Here is a 17,186-nt window from a genome sequence, read left to right on the forward strand (position 1 = left end):
CTCAGAATAATCCTTCAATGCAATGTTTTTCAAAAAGTCAAAATCGATGCAAAAAGAAGTCCACAAGGAACAAACTAGCAACATTTTAAAGACAGGATCTAATGCTGCATTTGCATGACCCTACCTCAGTGGCTTCACCCTAACCTAGCCCTGGTTCCTATAAATCTTTTTCAAAAACGGGCAGCTAGCCTGCAGGTCGCAGTTTGACAATTTGATTTTTAAAATATTGCATTAACATATTGTTTATCTTGATTACTGAGCTTTTTGGTTCTCCCTGAAATTTTGCACTCAAGGTGGATGCTTCCCTCACCTCACCTCACCCAGGTCTTAGCCCTGGGAATTAGACACCTAAATTTAATGAGCTTAATGAGTTCAATGAGGTGAGTTTAAACCTTGGGAGCTAACCAGGCAAAACAGAAGGGAGGGGCATTCTAGGAAGAGGTGGCAGCATGGGGAAAAGCATGGAGGAAGGGAACAGCTGGGATGTACATGGCAAACCATAAGCCATTTGATGCTTCTGGAAGGAGATTGCACAAGACTGTGTTGCAAATGTTCAGCTTCTGTTAAGTGTTGTGAGTTTTCTCTCATTCCCTGAAATTGAGAGTGCCGTGCAGAGTGTATAATCCTTGGTCAGTCTACTAGGAAGCCTCGGTGAACCAAATTCAGCCGTAAATCATAACAATAGTGGTCCTGTGAACTTGCCTTGATGGATAACAAGCTTTGGGAGACAAATCTTTTTAGGGTGCCTCTCTTCTCCAAAAACAAGGTCCAACAAATCAAGCCTAAGCTGGACAACCTCAATTTGCCCACTTCCAAAACTGTGGTCACAGATGGTACCTATTAATTACCAGGTTTCACTTTGGTAATTAATAGGAAGAGAAGGGGGCCCTTCAGCTCCGTGGTAGATTAGCTATATTAATGACCCTAATTCTCCATCCTTCCCCGAGTCCAGCCCCTTTGTTCTGAGATTTTACAGCTCCTCCCACCAGAAGGTGAAGTGTATTTCTCTGCCCTTGAGTATAAGTTTCACCATGTGATATCCTTTGGTCAATGGCACATGAACAAGCATGATACACAAGCAGAAGCTGGAAAACCACTCCTTATTCTGCTCTTGCCCTTGGCCAATGCCATGAGAAGAACGTGCTTGGCTACCCTGTGAGAGGATAATGAAGAGCAAAGTTGCCCCAGTCATCCCAGCCAGGGCCATCCTACATTAACCAATAGCCAACAACCCAGTGCAGATCAGCCAAGTTAATCCTCCAGCCCAGATCAGCCCAACCCAATGTATTTATTGGCCAAATTGATTACAGTATATCATTGAGGTATATCTCTTAACCTTTAGACATTTTCAACCATCTCATGTCCTTAAATCTTCTAAATTTGCTCTTACTTGGAAGCTATATATGTATATATTTTAATTTGTAGTAGTTAAGAATTGATTCAACTGCAATAGAAAAACACACATAATAATGGCTTAAGCAAGAAAGAAGTTTATTTCTCTCTCAAGTTCAAGAAACCTATTGGGAAGCAGGACAGAGTTAGTAGGCATTTGGCACAGTTGGAGCCCAGGCTCCTTCTATATTGTTGCTCAACCCATGTATGTCTTCCATTTCCAGGTTACCTCATGGTTCAAAATGGCTTCTGGAACTCCAGCTGTTACATCTACATTCCAGCCATCAGGAAGAGAAAGGGATGAGCTCATTTCATTTAGAATGTACATATACCACCTTCATTTACATCCCATCATCAAAACGGTACAGCTTTCAATAGTAATATGGCTATGCCTAACTTCTAGGAAGGATAGGATGTATAATCTGACCCTCTCCAAAGTAACATTTGCTCAGATAAAAATCACAGTTAATTTATTAAGGAAAAGGAGGAGAGCTAGCAGTCTCTCCTACACAATATGCCATTTTATTCATAATAATAATAGTTATTCAATTTGACTTTCAACAAATAAAAGGTGGCCACAGAAGGAAATCAGACACCAAGGCTAGAAGGCAGGACACCCAAATTAGAGTCTCAATTCTATCCTGAACCATGTGGCCTTGGACAAGACTGACATCCTCTGGGCTTGTTTCAAACCATCTGAAGTTGAAACCCAATACAACTAGAGACCCCTGAGGGTACTTCTGGTTTCCCAATTGAGGCTTCTCATTGCCTGGGTCCCTTCCTTCTTCAGGTGTCATCTGACTTCACTTCCTCAGCACAGCCTTCCTCCCTGCACCCCTGCCTCTGACGTGGTCCCCACTCATCTTACACAGTTCCAGTCCTTGTCCATCACAGCACTTGTGACTGTGTGTGGCTAGGTATTTACTGACAGGCTTGCTTGCTAGGTGGCTGTCACGTGACTGTGAGCTCTGTGAGGGCAGGGGCCACATCGCCTGTCCATCTCTGTACCCCCAGAAATCCCCAGTAAATACGTGCTGGCTGGATGGCTGATGGCTTAAAGTTTGGTTCTACCTACTAAATGCTTGTAGGTGCAGAACCCACCCCCAAGAATGCACGTTTTAGAAGGGAATTAAAAAAAAACAGGTGAAAAACTAAATATTAAACATGCTGTGAGTTTAGGAGAGCATCGTCTGTGGCTGGGGGAACTTCAGAAGTTTTTTTCCTACAGCAGCTTCTCCACTGAGACCAAAACCCTTATCCACCTGCTTCCAGAAGCTCTAGGCAGGTACCCAATGACAGGAATCTGTGGCCCAGGTGTCCTAGTCCATTTCTTAGCCTGGGCAGAATTCCTGCACCTACAGAGCCCCTAGAAACCGGTAATTTGTATATGCAAATGCAGCAACAATGAACCTTAGGTTTCCAGTCACCCTGCCCACTCAAGCATCCAAACTGCCAGTGACTGATTCCATCACACCCTCCAGGCTGAAAGGGGGCCCCTCCTGTGTGAGAGGCCTGGCTTCATCATTTTCCTAACAACCACCATTCCACTTCCGGGTCTTCAGCCCTTCAACAGGCATCATGGCATTTAAGCCTCCCAGTGACCCCGCAAGGTCCGCCAGAACTGAGAGGTAAACTGGCTTGTCCCAGCTTCAAATCCTTTGACTGGAGAGAGGTGGGGGCTGGTCTCCAAAGCACAGGCTTATAGCCCTGCACAACCCCCACCCCAGTAGTGTCTGATGGTGATGAATACCAATCCCAGTAAAGGCCCCTGTGTCCCCCTTTGAGCCCCCTCCCCTCAAGAAGTCACGAGGGGCTCTCAGCAGAAGGGCGGGGGCAGAGCCAGCCAGAGAACAATGGGCCCAGGCGAGGGGGGAGTCGGTGGGGTTCCCTGGCTGCCTTGTCATCGCCATAAACCTCATTACCTCCCGGTCCCCTAGGCCGCCTCTCTCCTTACCCAAGGCATCCGCCGGCTTCGCTGCTGATTCCCACATGGCGTGAAAAGCTCTTAAACCCCCCGCTGTATTTTTAATGGGGGCAGTGACTAATTTAGCCCTACGCCACCAACCGTCAAATCAAATCTTCTGTTGGTACTTACTGAGGACTCACCTGGGCTCCATGGGGTTCAGGATAAATCTGGAGCTGGAGAGGGCCCAGAGACGGTGATCTGGCAAGCCCTGGGACATGCTGGTCCTGCCCACAGCCTTTGGTGCTGTCTCCAAGGCAGGCCTGGCTGTGGATGCAGGGCAGACTGTGGCTGGCCACACTTTGGGGAACACTGATACCTACCCTGAGGTCTCCCCACTAAAATGGCCAAGTCTGTAGGGTACTGACAATTGAAGTTTGCTGCCTTGGACTTCCAGGAGGCAAGAACCCCGAATTCTAGGGGTGACTGCTCCATTTTGCCCAGCATTGGTGGGAGTCTGTGTGTCCGTGCAGGTGTGATGTGCATTTTGTAAAACTAAACGTCCCACCTGCTTACATGGGGATGCTTTTTAAAGGGGAACTCTTACAGGTCACCAGAAGCCCCTCGATATGGGAGTCAGAAGATGCTGGGTATAATTGCTACAAATTCCACGCCCGGACTTAGTATTACATTGTAATTAGGTGCAATCTGTCTGCCTGTTTCATTTCCGCTCTGCAGAGGGTAATAACCAATTTTCTTGCCCCTTGTGAAAAGTTAACAAGGAAGGGCTTCCCCGCGCAGGTTCTGAAGCCCTGGCCTCTGATTGGCAAGTCAGCCAGGAACCAGCATGACGGAGGTGTGGGAGCCTGAGGTTGCCGGGTGGGCCCTGGGGTGCCAGCAGGGCCAGGGGGAGGTGAGGAAAGCAAAGCAACCAGGGTGTAGAGTGTCAGGAAACACCCCTTCTTGGGGTTTGCAAGTGCAGGGGTGGGGGGGCCCTGAGATTTTGTGCTGTAGGCACCTCGCTTGCCCCACTAGAGTCCTGGCCCCGGCCACGGGTCTCAGCACTTCCACGTCTCACTGATGTCTGTGATTGGGAACCTGCTGCTCCCACCCGGCTCCACTCTGCAGCCCCCAGCCCTGTTATCTCATGGGGTTGGGGAGTCACCCCTAGCTCCTGTCGCATCCTCATGCCGTGGCCACAACTAGAATCCAAGTCCTGCCTGAAGTCCTGGGGAGGTAAGGGTTAACCGTTTGACCACCTGCATGCAGCATGTGGGAGAGCCATCCGCAGGGGGAGAAACAAGGGCCCATCATGGATAAGCCCACTTACGCCTGAGCTTCTCCCATCCACAAATGAAAAGATCAGAGTATTTCATCTTTAAGGATCCCTTCTGTTCTGACTTCTATGACCACTGCCACCTGATCCAGACTGCATGTGTCAGGTTACTATGTGTCCTCCTTCCTGAGGGAAGCTGGGTCTATTGTGCACAGGTCCCCACAGGCACATGTGATCCCAAGGGGACTCTTGTAGGGACACACCCTATGGGTGACGACAGCCCCCCCCTCCCCCCCAGAGCCCCAAGCTGGGGAGGAGAGAACCAGGCAGCAGATGCTAATCGCATGGATTCCCTTTATTGAACTGTACTAGTTACTGCAGTCAGATTAAGTCACATTTAAAAGCAGACCATCCAGTTGCACTGAAACCGATTATATTCATTACATAGTTTTAATCACTGTCCGGTGAACTGGCAAATCCAATCAAAGCATTAGTCTTTAATTAAAAAATTAAAAGGAAATATTCAGACAATAGCCAAGCAATCACATCACGATGCACAATTACCTAGAATTGCAATTAAAAAGTAGTTAACCGAAGGGGGGGGGGGGGGGAGGAAAGAAAAACAAGAAAGAAAAAAAAGAAGCAAAGGAAAAAAAAAATCACACTAATCCTTTTTTAAAAACTATCAATATAATACATGAAGGAACAAAGGACAATAGCCTCAAAAAGCAGGTTTCTCTAACTCTAGAAATGTAGTCTTCGGCGGAAACTCTAAAAGCACACTAGCTGTAGCAGGACAATAAAAAATACTGAGCATGGAATACTTTTAATCTCTGCCATTAATATTCATTTCCAGCTGCTTATAATAGCAGCGCCTCATGGCCAAATCATTAGAGTTTTACATCTGGGTTGCAAATGACACTTTGATTGGATGTAATGTTCAAATGGCCCTCCCCACGGCGTCTCCGGCAAGCCTTCTGCGGAGAGGCGTCCTGTCGAGCGGTCCCTCACTGTGCGTGCTGGCTCATCGTGTGGTTCTGCAAAGGCGAAGAAAGGAGACACGCATGAGGGCAGAAGAATGGAGAGCAGGCCCGTCCCCTCCCACTCAGTGCATTTACGCCGGGAGCCACAGAAAAGCGTCTCGATTATTACAAAACAAAATGCAACAAGGAAAAAGTGCTCGGGGGACACAGCTGCCAAGACGCCACGTTGCTCTGGGGCTCGGGGATGAGTTCCTGTTGCTGCCAACCTGGGCTCTCTATAAATTGTTTTTTTAAAGACCGTTCAGGCCTTAACCACGGGGGCTGGCTATAGGGAGGGCGAGGGGACATGCCAGGAGGAGACTGGCAGGAATTAAAACCTTCCTTGCTCACCTCTCTCCGTCTCCCTTTTGCTCTGATGAGGAGGAGCACACTCTTATCTGATTGCCTGCAGGCCTTCCCCAGAACCCCCTGTCGGTCCTCCCGGGGAGCTGCTCCGAGCCTCGCGGAGGGAGACAGCAGATGTGCCGTGCGGCTCTCCGGCCAAGAAACACCCGAGTGGCACAGACGTGCTGAGGCAGTGGGCGGCAGTGATGCCTGCGGCCGAGGACGGGTCACCCAGCGGCAGGGTGCCGGAGGAGGCAGCCTGCCAGTCGGGTCACGTGACAGCGCTGCGGCCAGAAGAGTGTGCGGTTTGCCCGGATTGCCCGAAACCGCCTGGGCGTCCAGGGTCCAGGTGGGACCCTCTGGCCAAACGCTTCCCTCTCACCATAGCCCGTGGCATTTCTTCCCTGATGCCAGACGGAGCAGGCCAGCGGCGCTGATCTGTTTTCAGAGGAGCCATTGGCCTGGGGCCGGGGGTGGCATTTGGCTTCCAAGTGTGATTTTCTTTTCAATGGTCCCTGTTCTAAATCCAGACCCATCTTATCAAAGCCTCAAGTAGTGTCCAACCTCATGCCACCTGGAGAAAGGAAGCAATATCCACCAGAGGCAGAGGAGCCCCTGCTTGGGGGCAGCACTGGACCTCCAGTCATGAGGAGCAAGGTCTCAGGGGTGCCCCTGCCTCCCCAACAGCTGGGCGCCCCAGCCCGCTCAGGGACTCCTCTGGGGCTGGGAGCCGCCGGCCTGCAGCTCTGCAGATGACCACCAGAGGTCAGACGCAGCGCTGCGTCTCTCTCCCGGGCTCCGGGTCTGAGCTGTGAGGGCCACCAGAGAATGTCGGACGCCCACAGCTTTGCGGGGGGGCCTGGAGCCACCTCTGCTCCCTGGCCCAGGGCCCCCGTGGCAGCCCCCTTCCCACAGTTGGCACTGCTGCCGCCTTGGTGGTGATGTCACCAACCCCTGCGGCAAGCTCACCGCCAGGGAGGGGCAGTGCCCTGTCCGCTCGAAGCAGATGCCTGCTGATGCCCGCAGCACAGAGCGCCAACCACTGCTGTCCTCTTTCCTTGGGCTCCTGGGTACAGGCCACATGGCTGGTGCTTGGCAAGCACACGTGCTCTGTGCTGTTAGAGGTACATTTCTTTCAATCCCCACAATAGCCTTACAAGGTAGGACGTGGTTAAGATGAGGATATGAGGCTCAGAGAGGCTCAGTTACGGGTTCAAGGTCATCCAGCTAGGAATCAGGCAGGGTTGATCCAGGCAACTGGAATCCAAGAAAGCAAGGGCCTTGGGTGGGAAGGCAGGCTTCCCAGCACCCCACAACTCACGGGCATCCCAGTCCACAGATCATCCACACTCCACACCAGGCATGAGGACAGACTCTGCCAGCGAGGCCTGGCACCTCGGTGGGGGTGCCACGGACCCAGAGGCACAAGGCAGGTTGTCTGAGGCCACAGATGGGATGCGGCGGTTTCCATGGGAACGCCCACCCTCCAGCCCAGGCACCTCTCCCTGCACTTGTGCACGGACAGGCAGCCAGTCCTGCAGGGAGCCAAACCCACCCTACAGCAAAACATCCTCCTGGCTTCCAAGCCTTTGCTGATTCACTTCTCACTTCCTCTCTCTTTCCTCCCAACCAGACCATGCTTGAGGTCCTCTGGGCACCTAGTCACTTGCCATCCCTCCCTGCAGCGCCCCCAGGCCTTCTGACCCACCTCCCACACATCTATGTGCTTCCCAAGTGCAAGACTAGCCTCCTCTGCTGAACTGCATCACCTCCTCTCCTAGCCCCACAGTGCTTGGCCCAGGGCTGGGCATGCAGTGCCCAGTGGTGACATGACAGGCACAGCTGCCCAGGAATGATTGGGGGTCTCACTCTGCCACCCTGCCAACAGCCAGTCAATTAACAGTGCCATGTGGCCAGGGTACCTGGGTGTGGTCAGTCCTTTATTTGTGGGGGGATGGGGAGGAGAGAGGGGAGGAGGGAGGTTAGGAGGATAAACATATACAGTTCTTTTTCTGTCCTCAAATTATGGTTCCTGGCACGAAGTAGACACTAAGTAAATATTTTTGAATGAATCAATGGAAGGATAAATAAACGGCTAAGTGTACGGGTAGGATGTTGAAACATGGAAAGGGGAGAGGGCGCTCTGAGTGGAAGACACAGCACAACACAACACAAAAGTGTGGAAGCTGGAATAAGCCTGGCAAATGCAGGCACCAGAGGGATGATCCCAGCAGAGAGGTACATGGAGGACCGGGAGGGATTTAGGCCCTGAATGTCCCTGAATATAGACTCTGTTCCATAAGCAACAGAAAACCAGACATGATATTTGATCTCTACAAAATCCTCAAGGACCACCCACCACTACCATGGGGGAAAGGGGGGTGTCCAGGGATCTCTGGATAATGAAACAGCCTCTTGTCAGGAGGCAAGCACAGGGCCAAGAACAGGGCCAGTATAACACACGTGGTCCACACTGGCTCATCCACAGGCTGCTGGCACAGAAATCCAGGAGGCAGGAGCCTATGCTTAGGACCACTGGTCAGGAAAATAAGAGAATAAATGCCACCTGTCAGACGAAAACCACAGTGGGCCTTTTCTCTTAAGGAGCAGGAGCAGGCAGTTCTTGAGTGAGACTCAAGAAAGAACTTCCTCAGAGAGAGTTCTGAGACCGAAGGGTAAAACTTCCTTGAAGTTCTACAAGAACAAAAGCCCAGGATGTCATAGCAGATGGAAATGTCGAAACTTGATGCCCCAAGGGGACCGGGCACCAGAATTCATGCGGCACTGCGTTATTAAGTACCTGCTGGATACTCTGCTCTGGGTCAGGCACAGAGCAGGGTAGGGGAAAACTCCAGCTGGGCCCACCCCTCTCAAGGGGCCTGCTGGGGGGGTGGGGATGCTCAAGAACACAGACACCCAAACGTTTGTGCGGGATGAATGGTGCAGATGGTGGCTCAGCGAGGGAGAACAGTCCATGCCACCCAACAAGGGTGTGTGTGCTGGGGGGTGCTGAGGAGGCCAGGTGTTTGGCTGGGGAGGGCATGGGCTCCTCCACAGCCTGAGGGCACAGTCTCTGGAAGGGCAGAGGGGGTGGCGGGGACCCGTCACCAGGACTCACCAATCACCCAACACACCTGTGCGCTGAGCGGCTCCTGGCAGAGCCACGGCCAATCGGCACAGGTGAATACCGAAAAGCCTCGGCTCCTTCCCCGAGGCTAGCTGCTGTGGTTCGAGGGGCGGGGGCTTCATCAAGCCGTCTTAAAGAGCCCCTTCCACCCGGCATGGCTCTCACAAGGGCATTTGGCTTAATGTCTATTTCTCTATTTATGCCTGTACTATATTTAGCCCCTTCAGAGAAGGAAGAAAATCGTTTTTTAAAGATACTACCAACCCTGCAGATAAACACTTCCCAGCACCATAAAGGCCGGGGGTGGGGTGGGGGTGGGAGCCAGGAAGGACTGGAAGGCACCCAGAGGGGAGGCCTGGCATCCACAAGGGCCTTTCTGCCTGCCAGGGAGACGCAGGTGTGGGCAGAGAAGCAGGTGAAAAAAATAAAATGGGGGTGGGGGGAAGGGAGGGAGGGGATAGGGGCACTGGTTTGCAGCTGAGATGCATTCACTCTGCAGAGTGCACACAGCTCTCAAGGAGAGAGGTTTCTGCTAGGACCTGCTTTGGGTGCCTATGCCTGGCGCACTGGGTCACCTGCCCCGGGCACATAAGTTCCTGATGGGTGAGGGTGTGGCAGGCCGGTGGGTGCTATAGGTGTCGTGTCTGGGGTCCCGCTGAGACCTCTATCCGCGCAAGTTGTCAGCAGAGCGCTTGGGGCCAAGGAACCTTTTGTTACACCCTTGCCTTCATTTGTATGGCCATTCATTCATTCATTCAACAAGCCTTCATTGAATCTGCTGGGTGATAGCCACCTTGCTTGTTGCTGGGATTCAGCAGCCAAATGATCCCAACCTAGAGCCCAAGCCAGGGTGTGTGCCGAGCACAGAGGAGAGTGCTAGGAGCACAGAGCCTGTTGCTGGACCTTCCTCCCTAAAGCACTGACACACACCTAAGTGGTCCAGTCAGAGGTTCTGTCGTGGGCCCCTTCTGGTCTCCCCCAAACCAGGAGGCATCCCTGGCCCAACACACACTGTGCACCTCAACAATCACACACACACATGGACACAGTGTGCCCCTCCCTAATCTGCAACAGGGGTTTCTTCTCAAGGTCTTAGCTCTGCTTTCTGTCCCTTTCTCTGGGACCCTTATTGGTCTCCTTATGGCACCCACCCCCAACAGTGTCAAGTGGGGGAGACCAGAGGCACTGGCTACCTGCTGGCCTGGAGAGTAGTGTCTGTGAAGTAACAAGGGACTTCTCCACACACCCCAAGATGCACAGGCACAGGCTGGAGAGGAGTTCTCTGCACTGCATGTCCCTCTTGGACTGCATTATTAGCTGCAATTCCTGTGCTCCAGCTACTTTGAGGACAAAACGTAAAGTCCTAGCACGTCACCTGGCCCTTAGCAAGTGCCTTGTTCTCAGTCACCACTGCCCGGGGGATCGCAAGTAGCCTTAGTGGGCTGAGACAGGCTGAGTCCTGGGTTTGAATTCTGACTCTGCCACTTGATAGCCATGTGGCCTTGAGCAAGGTCCTTGACCTCTGGACTAGGGGGAGGGGCAGTAATAACAGAACCCTCTTCCCAAGCGGCCCTGAGGACTCCTGAAATTAACATCACGCACAGCTCCCAGGCTTGGCCAAGACAAAGTGCTCCATAAATGGTGTCCAGGAGAGTCTTCCTGAGCAGACAAGGATCTCTGTGAGAGAAGGGCTGTTTGTTCCCTCCTTGGGTCCTTGGACCCCCTTGGCACCAAGGGGTTCAGGGCTTGCAGTGTGGGCCACACGGAGTTTGGTGATCCGAACAACTATGCCTCTCCCAGCTCCTCCTCCAAGGGCTGGCAGGATCTGAGGAGTGCCCCAGAGATGTCAGAGTGTAGGAGGCTCCTGTCTCTGGAGCAGCAGAAGGAGCAGCAGAAGTCTGCTAAAGCTACTGTCTCCTCCCCATAACCCCCTGGGTATAGCCTCAGTCCCACAATTCACTGCTCTCCCTCCCGCCCCCCTCCCCCCGGGGGCAGAGTGAGGTATCTGGTGAGGAGGGGAGGCTCAGGGAGACTCTGTGGGGGAGAGAGGTATGCACTCATCCACTCATTCAGCCACTCATTTACTCATTTTTTCCACTGCTGTTCACGGACTACCTGTGTGTCAGGCCCCCAGCCAGGCACTGGCACATGGAGTTGAAGGCGGGGCCCTCTCTCTTGAGGAGCTCACAGTTCCGTGGGGGCGGGGGAGCCAGACTCACACACCCTCACTCTTAAGGGCCACCAGAGAAGGACTGGTCCCAGGGCTTTGGCCCTCACATCCCTGTGGCAAATTAAGGGTGCAGGAACACTTATCCCCCTAACACCTAGAACGTCTTACCTGCCCTCACCTGCAGAACCCACCTGGTTTCACCTTGACCCCACATCACCTCTCTCTGGCTCTAGGTTGGGAAAGAGGCTGTGGTGGATGGCCTTTCTCCCCACTGCCCACCGCTAGGCCACTCCCTGGCAGGCTGCAGCCACGGTGGCTCTCACGGGCCTGGTCCAAAAATCTGCCTTAACCATGGGAAGATATTCCCTCTGCTTCCAGGGGAAAAGGTAGACACTTCAGGTTAACACTGAAGCCATGTTTCAGCTAAGTGAGATTCTGATGTTTGTTTATTGAACAAACATGGAGCCTGGCCCTGTGCAGTGCAGTAGGCATAAGACAGAGAGAGAATAAGGTACATCTTGGCCATTTACAAGCCCACGGCCAAAGGAGGGGACGAGATTTTGCAAAAAGGGACTACGGAAAGAGGACTTCTGAGAGGCAGGTGCTTAAGGAAGAAGCCAGCCTTCCAGCTGCCCATTTGAGGATGGCCTGGTTAGGGTTTGCACTGTGTGTGTGTGTACGTGTGTGGGTGCATGAGCACAGTTTTCCAAGGAGAATGATCCCCCCGGAGAATGGCATAGAGGTGCCAATAAAACTCATAATGATCACAGCTAACATTTATCATGTGCTCACTGTGTGCCAGGCACTACTCTCAACCCTTGATTATACTAATTCATTTAAACCTCACAACCCTGGGAGTTAAATACAATTGTTATCCCTATTTTACAGATGAGAAAACTGAGGCACGAACACAGAGAGCATGGAGATCCTGCAGCTGGTGACAGCCGAGCCAGATCCGCACCCATGCAGTCTGTGTGCAGAGCACACTCTTACCCATGGCGCCGTTCTGCTTGTGAAATGTGGAAAGCACAGCATATGCTGAGGGAACAATGAATAATTCAGCTTGGCAGAAGCACAGGGTATGTGCCACGGAGACAAGCCTGGAAAGGAAGGTGGGAGCCTTATTGATGAGGCTCCGTGATGCGAGACGAGGCAGTTCGCCCTTAAATCTGGGCCATGGGGAGCCATCGAAGGTATTTGAGCTGTGGAGTTACATGAAAGGGACGGAACAGGGAAAAGCTCACACCTCCAGCCAAAAAGGGGTACCAGCAGGGCCTTCATGCCCCCCACCTCCCTCTGCTCCCTTCCTGGGTTCCACCTCCCCCCTACCCCCAACATTCAAGTTATACTTCTCCCTTTGGTGAGGGTACAGACACAGACAGCCCTGCTTCCCTCTCTGCTGTGTATCACCTGGGCAGCCCCTCTCTGCTAGTGAGCACTTATTTTTAGAAGCGTTTGACAATCGTCCAAAGGTCTAAGACGAACAGATGGCCTGTCTTAAAGGCTCGTATGTTCGCTAGTTTGCACTTCTGACAAACGGTAAGCGCACTCGAGAGCACGCCATAAACAGCACTGAATGAATACTCAGAACACAATTTAGCTAATGCACGTCATTAAAATTAGGAGTGAGTGATGGCCAAGGTTCCCTCTAAATGCCTGCCCGGTGATGCAGCCGCTTCCCCGGGGGGCCCAGGCTGTGACGTGCATGCACCCCGCGTCCCCCCCGTGGCCCCCACCCAGCGAGCCACCATTTACACAGACAGCAGATCAAGGTTTGCCGTATGAAGTGATACCCCTCCTTGGCATCAGGGTCCGGGGTGAGGCTAGGGACCCACCGGCCTGGGACAAAGCCCTGGAACATCCTCTGAGGCAAAAGCAAGCCCCCCCGCCCCATGCTCGGGGATGTGTGCAAGGCTTTCCCAGTCCCGTCTCCCAGACAGCGAGACAGGCTGTCGTCTGCCACTCTAGAGCAGCAGGAAGTGAGCGTCGCACCCGCTTAGCCGGGGAAGTCTGTCTCTCGGGTGAGAGCCTCAATCCATCCGGAACTCCTGGCCTGCAGGGAGATTCCAGCTTCCAGGGAGCAGCACGGTTGGCTTTGGCAGGGGGATTTGCCACTTTCTTTCAGAGCCAAGAGCAGGAGCAGATTCAGGGCCCTAAATGTCACCTGAAAGCTTTTGTTGGAGGTGTGACCATTGGGTTTCCGGAGCCCAGGCGGGGAGGCAAGGGGCCCTCTCTAATGCCCCTCTCGCCAGTGCCCTGCAGCACCCAGAACACAAAAGAGCCCAGCGGGTGGCCTGGCCAACCGCCGGTTCCATGAGGTGGGAAAACATCTTTCTTTGAGTGAAAATGGAGAGAAAAGATTGTTGTAGGGGAAAAAAAAAAAAAAGCCCAATGAACTCCCAAAGGGGCAGGTTCTGTACTGCTGTGCTTTGGAAATAAAACCCACCAGAGAATAGATTATAAGGAGGGAAACTGCAGCCTTCTATTAGGAGTCTGGGCCGTAAACAGGCTCCCATTTGGAGGCACCCAACAAAACAGGGAAACTAATAATACCCGTCTGGAGGGACAGTAGAGTCAGGGGAAGCACACTTCAGAATGCAGTGCTTTCTGCGTGCAGAGTGTCACAGGCCAGCAACCAGGTGACTTCAGGTAGTGGCTGCATGAAAGGCAGCGGGAGTTCTGTGGCTGGCTGCTTAGAGATTTGCCCCACCTTAGCAACAGAGGTCACCCTGACCCCGAGTCCTGCAATAATTGGGCTGAGGCCAATGTTGCTATTTCTCCAAAGGGAGGAGGGGTCCCCCGTGGTTGGGCCCCTTTGGGTTGGGGTTCCTAGCAGACTCGGGACTAAGGAGTAAGAATCAAGGGTTCTGGCAGTGGTGCACCAAGTGACCATAAATCCATCTATGGACCTTGGCTCCCTCCTGGTGAGGACACTGAACTGGCTGGTGTCACCTGTAAGTCCATTCCAACGGCATCAGCCAAGAACCTGCTTGGAACCAGGCTCCTGGGCTATAGGTCATCTCGAATAGGAATTAAAACACACCCTCAGGGGCGCCTGGGTGGCTCAGTCAGTTAAGTGTCTGACTCTTGATCTCGGCTCAGGTCATGATCTCACGGTCCGAGAGACGGAGCCCTGCATCAGTCTGTGCTGACAGCGTGGAGCCTGTTTGCGATTCTCTCTCTCCCCCTCTCTCTGCCCCTTCCCTACTCGTGCTCTCAAAATAAATAAATAAATAAATAAATAAATAAATAAATAAATAAATAAATAGATAAATAGATAAAACATGCCCTCAAAGAGCCTGAGTCTTTGAGACTCAAAGAACCAGACCCCTAAAAGATATGATTGCAGCCTGATGGACTCAGGGCAGGGCAGGGCAGGAATCCAAGCACGCACCTCAGAGCCTGGGGAGAGATCAACCAGACCCCCTGAAACTCCGGTAGAATGGCACTGGGTGGATAGGTTCCCAAGGCCAGAGAGGGGTTTTTCTCCCCACCTCAAAGTGCATCTGTGGTTCAAAGAGCACACACAGAATACTTTGGGGAGACTGAGGCATCCTATCAGTGTGGGCACCAAATTCACAGTAAATGTAGACGTACTGGAAAAGAACAGCTGAGATCCAGTAGACCCAACTGTGGTGAGCAGGGCTCCTCTGACTGGGAGCAGCAGGGCCTGGACAGGGGCCTCCAGCTCCGGGACCCAGTGCTGTTGAGTCCACCCTGCAAGAGAGTGCAGCCCAGGCCAAGTGCGAGGCAGTCAGGTGTGGTGGGGACTGTGTCATCCCAAGAACCCAAGCCTTGTTGGAAAGGGGTAGTCCTCCTCAGATCCAGGCTAGTTTGTTTTTTTTTTTTAAAGAGTATTTATTTATTTCAAGAGACAGAGAGAGCACGAGTGAGGGAGGGGCAGAGAGAGGGGGAGAGAAAGAATCCCAAGCAGGCTCCAAGCTGTCAGCGCAGAGCCTGATGTGAGGCTCGAACTCACAAGCTGTGAGATCGTGACCTGAGCGGAAACCAAGAGTTGGATGCTTAACCTACTGGGCAACCCAGGCGCCCTCAACCTAGTTTTATAATGAAAACTGAAAAGTACATTTAAGAAATATATATATATAATGTCTCGATGTTTAAAGCACCATGCAGGCCAATCAAACAATGTTTGCCAGAGCCACACAGGAGCTCCAAAATGGCCATCTCAGACAGAAAGGCCAGCGAGCTCTCCCTCAACCACTTGGAGAGGCCAGACCACGTGTGTCCTATCCATCCTCTGAAGGGTCTAGATAATCATCCCTTCGTACCTTCTTTCTCCCAAAGAACTTAGGAACCCTTCCACCCATCACCCATTGACTGTGTCTCAGGCATTGTGGGGTGGCTGCACCTCGGGGTGCTTGTGAGTGCAACATGGTACACAGAGCTCCTCCTACTTCCCACACCCACCTCCGAACGCAGACACACACACACGCACTTCACAGAACCCCTGGTCACACGCATGCACACTCACGCTCACTCACAGACACCCCACAATCCCATGCACACATATACACACACACTCATGGATAACTCTCAGTTACATACGCACACTCATAGCTATCCCATGCGCACGCTCACAGATCCCCCACAATGACTTATACACACATATACATGCACTCATGGAAAATTCACAATTACACACACACACATCTATGAATATCCCATGTACAGACTCACTCATGGATGCCCCATAATCACATGCACACGCACATATACACACTCACGGATACCCTACAATTGCACACACACAGAGTCACATATATTCTATATGCATGCATATACACACACATGCACATACACTCACAGATATCCCACAATCTCAGCACACACATGTACATACACACTCACAGGCACACACACACACTCACATAGACATTACATCGACAACGTGCCACAGAGTGATTGAGAGGTTGTCACATTTGGCATTTTGTCTCCCCTCAGTGTGCAACTAACCTGTCCACACTCACACCACCACTAGGACCCTCTGGAAGCCCCCATCTGCCGATGACCCAGGTTCCCTCCAGGGCTCCCTCTTCCTGGCAATGGAAGCTGAGAAAATAAAGTGCCCATGAGAGGCGCAGCCTGCATTCTGTCCTCGAGGGGCAGGGATCGGCAAACTCTCTGATTAATCTCCCAGCGGGTTCCAAACACACCTAGAAATCCAGACCCCTGGACACCGTCCTGACAGGCCTGCCAGGGCTCCCCAGACCTCCTTTCAGCTCCCCAAATGGGCCAGGCGCTTTCTCATCCTTTCGTGGCTATTCCCGCCGCCCAGCCTGCTCCCCCAGTTTCTCAGGCCCCTTCTCATCTGATCTGAGTCCCCTCAGAAAGGCCTTCCCGCCCACTCAACGAGGGGCTGCCCATCCGGCGCAACGATGCATCTGCACAGCTGTCCTTCCGGCACTTTCCTCAGGCTGCAGACCTGCCTGTCTCCCTGTCATGGCAATGCCTTCACCAGGCCGAGCGCGGCAGGCAAGGCCCCATCTCTCAGTTCGCTGCCGTTCCCCCCACGTCGGCTCAGAGCCTGCACTTGCTACAAACTCGGCGAGCATTTCTGAAATGACAGCCAGCAAGCAACGGTGGCGGAGCAAAGCCTCCACTGACAGGGTCAGGGAGACAAGAGGAAGCAGAGCTGCCCTGCTCCTCCGCGTCCCTTGCCCCGCCCTGCCCAGGGCATGTTACGCTTTTTTCTTAAAAGCGGACGGATCCTTTGAAGACATTATGCTAAGTGCACCCAGGCAGTCACAGAAGCACTAATACTGTGTAATTCCACTTCTGTGAGGTTCCTGGAGTAGTCAAATCCAGAGAGACAGAAAGGAGACTGCTGGTTTCCAGGAGCTGAGCGGGGGGGGGGGGGGGAGGGGGGGGGGGGGCCGGGTAAGGGGGGGCCGGCCTTGCCGGGGCCGAAAAAGTGTCGGCGGAGGGGGGGG

General features: G+C 52.7%; 1 protein-coding gene across 1 annotated transcript in view; it reads right to left on the reverse strand.

Annotated features, from left to right (window-relative positions):
* Nucleotides 1–4,910: 4,910 nt before the first annotated feature.
* Nucleotides 4,911–17,186, reverse strand: part of ZNF423 (zinc finger protein 423) — a 333,190-nt gene continuing 320,914 nt past the window's right edge. Inside the window, 1 exon segment of the mRNA XM_049621698.1 lies at nt 4,911–5,608. Within this exon segment, the coding sequence (XP_049477655.1) occupies nt 5,579–5,608 (30 nt within the window). The 3' untranslated portion in view covers nt 4,911–5,578.

The sequence above is a fragment of the Panthera uncia genome (genome assembly GCF_023721935.1).
Source record: "Panthera uncia isolate 11264 chromosome E2 unlocalized genomic scaffold, Puncia_PCG_1.0 HiC_scaffold_19, whole genome shotgun sequence".
Classification (NCBI taxonomy): Eukaryota; Metazoa; Chordata; class Mammalia; order Carnivora; family Felidae; genus Panthera; species Panthera uncia.